Genomic DNA, 12,973 nt, shown 5'->3' with positions numbered 1-12,973 from the left:
ATCCGGACTGCGTGGTCTACACTGGCCCGTCGTTAGATATTTTCCGCCCTAAAGCGAAAATTATATTCCCGCTCTTAATTAAATGTATAACTAATCGGAATTATAATATTCTGTAATCATTCACAGTCGCAGCAATCTAGTGGAGCTAATACAGTTTATAGTAAAGATGCGTAACAGTAATTATTGTCGTCCGTTGTCGGTATTTATGTAATTTTACCACTTAAATTTCTTTAAATTGTATGCCGCTCTAAACCAGCTCATGACTTGATTATGTTCTAGCGACGGGCCTGGGTCTACATAAAAGTACAAGAAAATAATTATAACTAAACAAGACGTTTTTAATATATCAGTTATAAGTTACAAATTTAAAAATATCAAACAAACTTCTATGGAAGTGAATAAATGTATATAAAACTTTTCAAATTAAATTAAATACGACTCGTTTAAATTCACAATTTATTATTATTATTATTTTTTTTTTAATAAATTAATAAGAACAATAATTATGGGATAACACGACCACTTGTGATCAATTTATCCGCAATTGTCCGTATAAATACTTAAATACTTAATAATCTATAAACTTCCTCGAGTGTTTATTAATATTTTGTCCTGTACAAACAAACAGTATTTAAATAGTACAATTATTCATTTAATTTTTTTTTTTTTACATTGAGGCAGAAGTATATAATTTTAATTCATTTCATTTATAAATGGTTTTTATTTGTTTTTGAAATTGGTCTTTCAAACATATTTCATCGGTGGAATTATTTTTTATTATTATTATTCCTCCTCTTCCTCTTCTTCTTCTTCTTCTTCCTCTTCCTCCTCCTCTTCCTCCTCTTCTTCTTCCTCCTCTTCCTCTTCCTCTTCTTCTTCTTCGACCTGTAAGAATAAGCAAATTGCAATGTTACATGCATGCACTCCAAGCAAAAAAAAAAAGTAAATAATTTTCTCAATTTACTTCTTCTTCGGCTTCCTCATCGTCAAGACCGAAGGGTTCTTCGTCTTCTTCGTTCTTTTTGAGTTCTTCCTCTTCAGGAGTGTCGGGATCGTCCTTCTTCTTGCCTGGACGTTCGCCGAACCACTTCGGTAGCCGTCCTGTAATAAATCATATGTGCATATTATATATGAAAACGATTGAGAACGTGTATTACGTTGGTTGCATGCAGTTAAATAAACTGACCAACGGTTTTATACATGTTTCAAACAAACAAAATATCTTTTTATTACTTCCATTAAATAAAATAATAGTGCAGTGATAAAAAAAAAAACCGAAAACTTATAAGTAATAATACAAGTAAATTCTTGATGGTTCAAAAATTGAGCAAGATGAGAAAATAATAATTTATTGTAAATTTGTGTACAGTAAAGTATATATTATTTTAAGAATTTAATTATAGACGTTATAGTTATCAAGAATGTACAGTATTATTATTGTTATTATTATTATTATATTTTTTATGACTTTACCTTGTTGTCGAAAGCATAGAATTTATCTGAGTGGATAATTGTTTTTACGTAAACGAAATGTGAGTCAATTAGAAAAATAGAAATAGAAAAATATTCATATATTTTTATTTTTTTAAATTATTCTGTAAAAATCCACATAGAATTCAAATAATATATTAAATTGACCACATAGGTAGAACTCCAAATCTCTTCATGGTTATATATCAATCATCGATTTTTAAAAAGAAATTTAAAATTATTGTAGAATAAAGTAGTATCACTATAGATAAAAATTTAAGTTCACACGACTAAAATCTGAGACGTAGAGAATATTTTTTTTTAAGAATATATTTCTTATCTATATTTAGATAACCCATTCCACTTATTCAATCTAAACTTAAAAAGTATTATGATAAGTTACATCTATTGAGACAGCTACTCGTATTACACGAGAGTATGATACAACAGAAGCATACATGTTCAACAAATTTTAAACAATGAAAGTTAGTTTAAGTTCAACTTAATAAAAATTAAATTTTTTCTATTAAAAAAACAATTAATTTTTAACTTTTATTAACTAAATTTTATTAAAATATATTTTAGTTTGAATTTTTGAAGATATCAAATTTCTCTTGTAACATTAAAGTTTAAAATAGTATAAATTCCCAACATTGTATTATAAACATCTCAAAGATTATATATTGTAAATTTGGATACAATTTTTTATGAGATTTTAATAATTGGAATAAATCATCTTAAATTTGACGTAAGTTTGACCGGTTTTAAGTATTACGAATGAGAATTATCAACAAAATAATTTAAGAATCACGGTCGTGATAAAAAACGGACGATGATGGGCTTTACTTACCCTTAGCGCGACCACCAAATTGGCCACTCTTTTCTGTCCATTTTTTTTCCATTGATTCTTTAGTGTACTCCATGTAACCCTATAAATTCAAACAAAAATAGGGCTAGGTAACGTGCATGCAGGTATGAAAACTTAAAACATGGGTTCAGTAGAGACTAAATATGAATTCTAGATCTAGGTCTGGATAAGTGTAGGTGAATTGGTAAGTATAAGTAAAGGCGGATATATTGTATACATTGACGGGCAATTAGGTTTTCTGGCCGTAAAAACAAGGCAAAATGCTCTACATTTACGTACTTCTACTTCTTTTCATGAATTGTTCGTATTTACGATTCCAGTTAAATTCGTTCTTTTCACCTATCAGTTCTTCCAAACCCTATTATTTTGTTAACATCTCTGTATAGATCAATATTCGTTTATATAATACGTGTACACTTACTCCTTCGAACAGCTTCTTTTTGTCGTCATAGGACCTTGTATCCACTCGCCTCTCGTATTTGGAAGCAACTTGAATTTTGGGCTACACAAACACACAAAACAAAAAAATCGGTGAAAACAAAATCTTTATTCTAATGATACTGTAGTAAATTATAATTCAATTTTAAAACAGTAATAAAATAATGATCGTGGGACGTGCTTACTGGGTATTTGCCGGTCAAGGCTTCAGGGTCAAGACCCTTCTTCAGGGCTTTGTGACGGAGCTGTTGCTTCTGACGTTCTTTCAACTCTTTCAACTGAAACGTATACAATTTTAATTTTAATATTTACGAAAAAATCTACCGATCGTAATTAATATCTAAGTGTAGTTCTTACGTCATATTCTTGTCTCTTCTGTCTTTCCTCCAAATCGTACTTTTCGGTTTCCAGTTTTATAATCTGGTCCCAAAGTTCAGTGGCTTTAAATTGAAGTTTCTGTACAGAGAATCCTTCGATATTCAAGGGCTTAATTCTGAAGCTCAACGATATTTTCTTTTCTTCTTCAATTTGTTCTCTGGTCTTGTTACGTTCAAGTTGAGCAGAAGTCATACTTAATGCCTTAATTCATAAAGAAATAAAATGTTAATTGAGAAATCATACCATAAGCGAACCATTACATCGCAATAATATTTGTATGTAGTTATAATAAATCGAGAGCTTTAGATAAAGTTAAACACTTACACCTTCTTTTTTGCTGATGGTGAAGTTGGGTCCTTTTGATTTATTGGTCTGTTCTTTAAGAGCGGCCATCATGGCTTGGCGTTTCTTTTCGGCCTCTTCTAGGCGCTTACGTTTTTCCTCAATATCTTTTTGTTTCTTTTCCTCGACTTCCCTCTGTCTGCGTTCTTCTTCTTGCTTCTTTCTCTCGGCCATCCTCTTTTCTTCTTCTGCACGCATAACTTTGCGCTTGGCTTGTTTTTCCTTCAACTTTTTCAAGTCGTCTTCCTCCTTTGATCTTTGTTTGCGCCATTCTTGAATGTACTCTTTAAGCTGCTCGTCTAAGGCTGAGGATTTAGCTTCTTGCCTCTAATTAAAACCAAAATATTGCCCATATAAATAATGTAAACAATCTTATACACTGCAAATATCGGATTAAATAATACAATTCATTTTAATTACCTTTACGAATTCGGGATCTCCGTCTCCACTTGAGTTTGAAAAAGAAAATAAAGTAAACAAATATTATATATTAATTGTGATATCAATACTTTTTTTTATGAGCTAATGATACCGTGTTATTTTCCCTTGCGGGGGGTGTGTTATTTATAATATGTGATTAATAAATGGGTCATTTGAATTTTGGCACCAGTTAACTGTAACAGGATATATTGTCAGAATAAAAATAATTTTTAGTAACGATGCCATGTGGCCTATCGCCAGGCAAATGAATGGTAAAAACACACAAAATTTATTGTTAAAAAATTTGCACACAAAATCAGTTCTATGTATTGTTTATACTTCAAAAATGTTCAAAACTATTGAAAAAACTTCTTTAAAAATCATTCTAAATATACAAAACATCTAAATATTACTCTAATATTTTAGACTAAATATATCCAACAATTAAACTTTCTAATAATTTCCAATAAACTAAAAAAAAAAAAAAATACGTTTCCATAAATGTTTAACTAATTTTTCTACTAAAACAATACTGCTTAAACTAAAGGCTTATACATGGATTTTCTGCACTAAGCCTTTCTACTTTCTACTTCAGAATCAACTTAGTTTCAATACACATGTTTTACTTTAACTCCCATTGTAGTAAACTTACTCTTTGCTTTTTTCAGGCTCCGGTTGCCTGCGTCAAAAATGACGATTTAGACAAATTCCAAAAATATCACAAATATAGAGTGTACAAACAAATATCCATCCAAAATTATATTAATTTATATATAAATATAAGTGTGTATGTGTTTGTGTGTGTGTGTATATGGATGAATAAAAATACACAGATTTTTAGTATTTTAGACTTAAATTTATAATTAACCTAGAAATATAATTTTAAATTTAACTTGTATAAAATTTTCACTCGAAAATATTTGTATTTTTAGCAAATCTAGTTAAAAAGAAAACCATTTTCGAAGTATTATTTACACAGTATTACAATAATAATGGATACTTATTGTACACTCTATTAAAAATAAACAAGCCAAATAAATTATTTGGATGTTCAATACAAAAAATAATTTGGCTTATAACGTGTGTATATATATAATATGTATACAATTTAGAAAAGCGTGCGGAAATAAGCAAATTCAAGCCAAAAAATCAAATCATGTGACTAAAAATTGAAATTAAAATTGCAAGTGAATTTCTTGGCAAAAGTTTATTATTATCTTCAAATGTGAAAACATTTATATTTCTTGTCAGAGAGTTCATTTTTAGCTTGAATTGTATATATATATATATATATATATATATATATGTATATGTACAATGCATTTGAAATTTTTCTTCCAAACTCTCCACTCTCGATGTATTTATCGTTTCTTGTCTTAATGTCTTGCACGTATTCACTGACATGCATTTCAAATGTTTTTGCAGAAGCAATTTATAAGCGCAAAATAATAACTAAATATGTTGAAACTTACGTTTCCTCTTCGGAATCACTGAAACACAATATTTCTGATATAACTTTGGTGTAATATTTATTAATCACAATAACCTAATCTTTGCAACCTATGAAGCGTGTATACCTAACTTGACAGTTCAGACCTACGCAAAATGTTCTTGTGCATTCGCACTATCATCAATTGATTGTGGATTTTTTCAAGTCAATTATATCCCCAAAATTATACACGGACATAACGTAATTTTTGTATTGGAAAAAATCGCCTTCTTTTAGTTAAAAAAAAAAAAAAACATTTAATCTGGTTTTTGAGTATATAATTTAAACATCTACTATAGAGATGATATACAGTGAGAGGATATCAATGTCATAAATATTTTAATATATACAGTCGAGTCATGGTATTCCTGAAAGGGAATGAAGTAGTTATAGAGTTTTTGAAAAAAATTAACATTAAGACACAACTGACGAAAGATTTAATATGTAATTCGATATTCGAATTATCGACTGTATACATAAGTTACATACATTTTGGGTCTATAATTATATTATTACATATGGATATATTATTACATACCATGCATTCATGCAACATATTTCATAGAATTTAACTAATACACGCAATACTATAAAATAATTACGTTTGATATTATTATTTAAAACATTAAATCTCGTGGCAAAAAATATGCAATGTACTGAATCTATATAATTTTAGTAAAATGTCTATTATCGAAAATGCAATAAGTAATTAATAATCAACTATTAAATGAAACTAAACTACAACAGTAGTATGAAAAATCATTAAAATACTTCCGAAATAACTACACTAATGTAAGTATATGTTGTATTTAAATTTTAACTGAGTTGGTATATTTTAGAAGTTAAAATGTTTACAGTAAATCATTAATTTCGATTCAAAAAGTGGTCAAAAATAAAATTAATTTCACTTTGGAAATTCAACATCGTATAGGTATAGGTATAGGGTGCAGTTGCATTAGGTAAAAATTATTTATTTTAAAATAACTTACGTGTACACTTCTTCTTCATCAGACATGGTTAAGTGTGTTGTTCGGGCCTAGTCTCTGGAAAACCAAAAATCGTTCAAAATTTGAACATAAAAACCAATATAATATATCCCGTGAAATTTTATTTGAAAATGGATTTCTCAAAGGAACGAATGGACGTTGATTCTGAAAATATGTGGGAGGGATCGGATCCTATTGATATTTTTAGCCGCTGCCCGTTCGGCCTGCCAACATTGCCTTTTTACGACCCACAAAATCCTAATACGTCTATTTATATATACACTCCGGCGTATAATGTTATGCAGATAGAAAATCGTTCGGTTTCCGAGAGCACTATGACCGCTATTAACGAATCGTTTATCTGAATTATTGTTGTAATGCATATCATGGGCATCATTTAATTACCAAATAGAAAAATGTTTTAGATATACAGAAGGACGGGTGTAAAACCATAGTGAAAAGAATAACGAAAAAATGCACACGATATATTTTATATATCTATTATATATCAAAATTCAATCGAATTTAAGTATATATTACTTATATACGGAGGATTTCCTATGCCCTCCGAAGTAATTTTGATCATATTATTTGATTGCACAATTCATATATTTGTATATTTTTTTTTAGCACTACGTATGTGTTATTAGTGGTTTTCAATTACTTCATTTAAAACCAAAATATAAATTACGTCATTGCATTTTTGGAAAGTATGTGTAACTACTATTAAGACACATAAAAACAAAGAAGTTTGGTTTTTATAAAACATGCAAACCACACGAAGACTGAATTTCCATGTACACAAGTGCATATCGATATGAATATTCAAAAAGGAATACTTCTATTGAACGTCGGAGTTCACAAACAAATAAAAATACTTAGGAAAACTTAAAAAAAAGAAACCAGAGAGTTATCGATAATGTCAGTCAATCGGAATGATCATATCGCGTCACTGGATCGTACTCTCGGCGGGCAAAACACATACGTCAAACGAATTTTAGGTATTGGAAAATTGTTTCGAACGCGGCAAATAAATTATTATACGTTCGTGCCGAGAACATGTATTTTATTTTATTATAACATTAAATACGTTCATCGTATTCACTGCATGCTATCGATTCGCGCCACGACGGCGTGTATTCGAGCAAAAAAAAAAATTTGTTAAACTGTTTAGTAATAAAATAAGTAAATCGATAACTATGGTACATTGATACGAACGGATAATGCCTATAGGTTATAAGATATAAGTAAAATAATATTAGGTTCAAATTAAAGATTATGATGCTGATGGTGTACTTACAAAAAAATAATATGTATACCGACGGAGGTCCCACTAACGTCTGTGACCGACTGCTCGGGTTCGAGATTGCTAATTAAGCTCGTCCCCACCAAAACGGGCTTCTCGCGGACGGAAATCTATCCGGGATATTTTTGGCATTCCAGTTGTCATATAAACATTGTTTGGATGGAAAACGTAGGAAAAAAAAACCAACCACATGATCCTTTTGACTCGAAAAGTGTGTCAAAATATTAATGAACTCGCTGCTACAGTATCATTACATACATACGCAAGATATACGGTCGCGTTTTATTTTAGAATATTCATTTGCAGCCACTCGCTGCTCCCCGAGAACCATAAAACATTTTTGAATCACTAATTTCCACCACTGACCAATACATAGTCGCCCGCATAATTTTCACACCTTTGGATTAGTATATTTACTATCGTTATTAATAGATATGTTTCTTTAGCTATTATATTAAAGCATTATGTCTGCAAACTGATCGATAATATAATTAATCAAATATATCATATATTAAATATATATTTTGTAGATCAATGTTTTGTTTCAATTGTTACATAATCGTTACATAGTTATATATAACAGAGCTCAAGCTCAATACAAATGTGATAGCTTTTAACAATACTAAGCTTAGTGCAAGCATCTCCGATTTACAAAAAAAAAAAAGGAACAATTTTTGCAACAAGGATACTGAACAACGTAAATTGTCCGATTTGATTTTACAAACTATTATTTTTTTTTTACTTAATAAGATAGTAATATTAATCAGACTAATAAATAAATTTTCAAGTGAGTTTTTTTAGCTTACAATTAAATCACATATACAATGTATCAATTAAATTTAATCCCAGATTATAAACAATTCAAAACTCCTTCTAGTAATGTTAATATTATTATTAAAAGAAATAATTATAATAAGATGGCAAATGGAATAATTGATTGTAGAAAATAATAATATATAAATATACAACATCGATATAATTATCTAGTCAATTAGTAAAACAAATACAAAAATTAAATACAAATTAATACACAATTTAATTTTTACTAATTACATTTCTTATAAATAAATATAAATAAATCTTTATTAAAAAAAAATTTCCTTCTCTATACAATATATGAGTAATAATTAAAAACTTAACTTGGTTTAATCTAGTTGTAAATATAAAATAAATAATATTTTACCCAACAATAAAATACACCTAAGCTATTATGGAATGATGTAAGCATCAATGGAAGGAATGGATACCTCTGTTCAAACTTTAAAACCATCCATCCAACTTCAGTCAACAACATCAATGGCCCAAGGCTTATTAAATATAATTTTTCTATATGATTTAATGACTTGAATTTACCAGAATTATATAAAAAAGAAACATTAATTAAAAGTAACAATGATTTCGTAATGAACTCAAATGGCTTAAATAACAAAGGGAAAACCGAGTATGTACATAGCGTTGATAGAATTGTAAACATAGAGCAATCATTTGAAGAAGTGAATACCAATAACCTGTAAGAAAAATATAGAAAAAATACAATAATGCTAATTTATAATAAAAAGAGAATATTGCTTACGTCAAAGGTATGACTGCTAGCAGTAGCGCTTTTTCGTGAACATGCCAACCAAACATAAATGAAGTTAAGCCACATAATACAAGACATCTTACGAAACTGATTGGGTTTCTAGTAGATTTCCAAAGTTTATATAAACATGGCTGAAAACATTAAAAATTGGTTCTCAAAACAATAATTTTAAGTATACAAATTTACAAATTGTAAATAGATACATTACACACATTTATTGTAGGTATGGTTACATTCAAATGTAACATAATGCTTGACATATCACACTATCAGTGTAAGAGGGACATATATCAAAAATATTAAATTGTTCAGGAGAGAATTTCTAATAGTTTGTAACTTTCTTCTGCTAAAAATCAATATGACTAACTAGACCAGACATTTTCTTATAATATTGTTATTAACAAGTATAATTTAAAGGCTACATTTCATATTACGGCTTTATTGTTTTCAGCTACCTCTCGATCTGTCTTAGTGCAATAAGTTTATTTATATAACTGATAATTTAAAAATATAATTACATAGATCTCACTACTTCAAAAAAAAAAAAAAAAAAAATTACAAATTCAGAGATACCAAAAACGTAAATTTAATTTAATTTTTTTGATATATGTCCCTCTTGCACTGATAGTACGATATGTAATTTATAAAAATTTAAACAAATGGAATATCTACTAGATTCAAAATAGAATAGAATATTATAGACAATAGTACCTATACAAAAATTATAGAAAAACATAATTTTTAGTTGTTTTTTTTTCATACAATTAAATAATGAAAACTAATTGAAACCCGATAAATTCTTTGGAGTATAAACATGTTATATAAATATACATAAAATAAAATAATAAAAGACTTACCAACATAAAAAGTATTGTTAAAATAAAAGTAATATGGGGAGTAATTGATGGTAAAACAGAATGTTCAAATTCTTGAACCAAACCTCTAGTCATTGATACTGAATTATTGTTGATTTTATTTAAGTCTTTATCTAAAAGAAACAAAAATAATAAATAAAAGTATTAAAATCATTAAAAATGTAGTAATGGTTATATATCAAAACCAATAAATACCAAAGCTAAATTGTAAAATTAAATATATCATTATAAATTACTTACATATGTTATAAAATATATATATATATATAATACAGAATAATATCTATTTAACATACTATACATAAAATATACTTATTCACTGATATGCTTAATTTTGTCAAGATGAAGTTATTTATTATAATATATTTATAATACATAAGTAATGCTTATTTAAAATGAATAAAATTATGTTTAAATTTACATGTAATTTTTGCACCAACATCAGCTGTATTATACAAAGCCCAAAAGTTTGGTGCCCAATACGCGTGGGATAAACCACGTTTGAATGGAAATAGTTGTTTGAAAACCTTAAAAATAAATAAATAGTATAAGTATAACAATGTTTTCTTATACTGGTTTTTAGTAGAATTTTAGTGTGTATTTATTAACTTATTATTAACTTTACCTGTGTAATTTGACCATTGAGTACAAAAGGTCCAAAAGAGATACTAAATACACTAAGAACAATTATTCCTAAATTTATAAATCGTTTTAATGCTAATCTTAAACCATGTTTAAGACAGAAATGTCTAAGTAGAAAAATAAAATAGGCTGGAGCCAAGTACAAATAAATGTGCTTGAAATTTAACAAGACTGTAAACCAGAATGCACCCCTATAGTTTTCACCCTAAGAAATAAAATATAATTAGTAAAAATACATTTTATTTAAAATTAAAAACTTATACCTTTAAAATATGTGATATGGATATAAGTAAAATTCCAAAAAGAAAACCATTGTACTGAAAATGTATTTGATCAATAAGCAATAATGTTATATTTGCTATTAATAAGAGTTCAATGACAAAAATTGAGATTTCCTTTTCATCCATATATTTTTTCTTATTAATCTTGGGTGATTTTACTAATGATGCAATAGACTGTGCGCACCTAATAACACAATTTTATCCATTAGTACAAACTTCTACATTTTATATAGTAATAATTCTATGGCTAATACTTATTTTCAAATCTCAAATAATGCTTTATTCATTATACTAAATAATATATATGAAATCAGAACAATCTAATACTTTTCTGAATATTTATTAATAAATAAAAATAACTTCTGTATATTAAAAATAAAAAATAAAATAGTTTCATTTTTATATATTAAACAGTTAACATTTAAAATTGCTAGGTAAAATTGAATAAGATTCTAAGACACTAATTGTTTTCCCTAATCAGTTTAGTTGAATAGACATTGAAAAAAAAAGGGATAGGTTGGCTAAAATTCCAAACAAGTATTTTTCAAGATTTAGTATTAGTTAAGAAGTGAATTTGACAGCTCTACATCAGTTTACTATTAGTTAAAGTATTATGTATTTATTTGGACCATTCAATATGAATTTAAATTTATGCAGTTATTTAACAAAGTTAATACTAACTTTCGAGATCCATAGTAGAACACAAAATCGGTTATGATAACGCTAAGCCGCTGAAAGAATACAGTGGCATTGGAGGAATAGTTACTATTGTGTATCGATAACATGTCAATGTCGACAAAAGCTGCAATTTGAGCCAAGAAGTATTCGAACCATGCGAACAACGGCGGATAATCGATTGTCCATTGCGAGTGTTTGGCCGTGTACCACTGGTTTAAGGGAAGACTGTATGTGGTCGCTAGCCAATTACGATGAACCTCGAAATCGGTTGAAAAACTAAAACAAAAAACAAACAGTGAACACAGTGGCAACAATATCGAAGGGTAGGGGCATCGGCCAGACTATACTGTGGACTTGAATCATATGACCGCATTATAACACATCTGTGGCTCGGGTCACGGTGGACAAAGGTGAATCGCAGGGCCTAGGGGCCGTGCGCGTCCCTCGCCAAACAACGTTGCCGCACACTACTGATACCATCGTATGCTCAACGATACTAACGATACACATAGAGACGATGTTTAAGCGTACGGCAAACAACGGTATAGCGTGGCGCTTCGATGGTCGATTTCACCGAGCACGATCGGTGTCTCGGCGAGGTTGCGCGGGGTCCGAGGAACGCTACGCTTTCCGTATTTCAAAAAAAAACCGCCGACCGTGGCCACGGCAGCGAGAATCAACTGTGGGCCACAGACACACGATCCACACAGCGTCGCACTCACTAGGACGGCAGCAGGAGCAGCTTGACGCATGTGATCATGACGTACAGAGAATTGGTCATTTTCCGGTCGGGACGAGTGCATCCGGGACACGACGGTTGGCAAACAGCAGTTCAACGACGGTCGACGGGACGAGGAAAAAGTACCTAAGTAGTATCGATGAAAGGAACCTGGGTACTTCGACCACAACGGCTACGATTTTGCGCCGTTTGGACAAGTCGAAACCGACAAGGAACGTAACCGGCGCGGCCGCGACATTTCACTGTCAACTGATAATGCAACGTGATAAATTCGTGATAGGGTACGGTGCTATTATCAGCTGCGGCGCACATGAAGATAACGTGTGTTGGTGGGGCTGCCCGCGGTAATCCGGGTATTTGATGCCGCCCCTGTGCCGAGAGGGTTCAGTAAAATGTGATTCGATGGATCGTTACGACTCGCTAAATTCGCTTCCTTCATCCGCGTTTTTGATTTCATATGCGCGTGCCTGGGGGAGGGT

The 12,973-nt window shown here is 29.8% G+C and overlaps 2 protein-coding genes across 7 annotated transcripts; both read right to left on the bottom strand.

The window, feature by feature from the left end:
- Positions 1-783: 783 nt before the first annotated feature.
- Positions 784-7,791, bottom strand: LOC112691876 (troponin T). 5 transcript variants are annotated; one of them, XM_025566308.1, is made up of 12 exons: positions 7,692-7,791; positions 6,395-6,448; positions 5,389-5,406; positions 4,569-4,595; positions 3,917-3,944; positions 3,479-3,823; positions 3,134-3,355; positions 2,962-3,054; positions 2,760-2,840; positions 2,321-2,399; positions 965-1,101; positions 784-885 (listed from the first exon to the last, which is right to left on the bottom strand). In XM_025566308.1, exons 2-12 carry the CDS (start codon positions 6,418-6,420, stop codon positions 784-786), a joined length of 1,158 nt encoding a protein of 385 aa, XP_025422093.1. In that variant the 5' UTR covers positions 6,421-6,448; positions 7,692-7,791. The 5 variants fall into 5 exon arrangements, with proteins under 5 accessions (XP_025422093.1, XP_025422095.1, XP_025422094.1 ...); XM_025566310.1 differs by lacking the exon at positions 4,569-4,595; XM_025566309.1 differs by lacking the exons at positions 2,321-2,399; positions 7,692-7,791 and adding an exon at positions 2,618-2,696 and having other exon boundaries at positions 6,395-6,420.
- Positions 7,792-8,806: 1,015 nt separating this feature from the next.
- On the bottom strand, positions 8,807-12,762 carry LOC112691913 (probable dolichyl pyrophosphate Glc1Man9GlcNAc2 alpha-1,3-glucosyltransferase). 2 transcript variants are annotated; one of them, XM_025566353.1, is made up of 8 exons: positions 12,103-12,762; positions 11,759-12,031; positions 11,060-11,261; positions 10,780-11,001; positions 10,576-10,681; positions 10,137-10,267; positions 9,271-9,410; positions 8,807-9,205 (listed from the first exon to the last, which is right to left on the bottom strand). In XM_025566353.1, exons 1-8 carry the CDS (start codon positions 12,126-12,128, stop codon positions 8,848-8,850), a joined length of 1,458 nt encoding a protein of 485 aa, XP_025422138.1. In that variant the 5' UTR covers positions 12,129-12,762; the 3' UTR covers positions 8,807-8,847. The 2 variants fall into 2 exon arrangements, with proteins under 2 accessions (XP_025422138.1, XP_025422137.1); XM_025566352.1 differs by having other exon boundaries at positions 12,478-12,762.
- Positions 12,763-12,973: the final 211 nt, after the last annotated feature.

The sequence above is a fragment of the Sipha flava genome, unplaced genomic scaffold (genome assembly GCF_003268045.1).
Source record: "Sipha flava isolate LNK unplaced genomic scaffold, YSA_version1 67_pilon_pilon, whole genome shotgun sequence".
Taxonomy (NCBI): Eukaryota; Metazoa; Arthropoda; class Insecta; order Hemiptera; family Aphididae; genus Sipha; species Sipha flava.
Note: the sequence above shows the minus strand (reverse complement) of the source record. Positions and strands in the feature narration are given on the sequence as shown.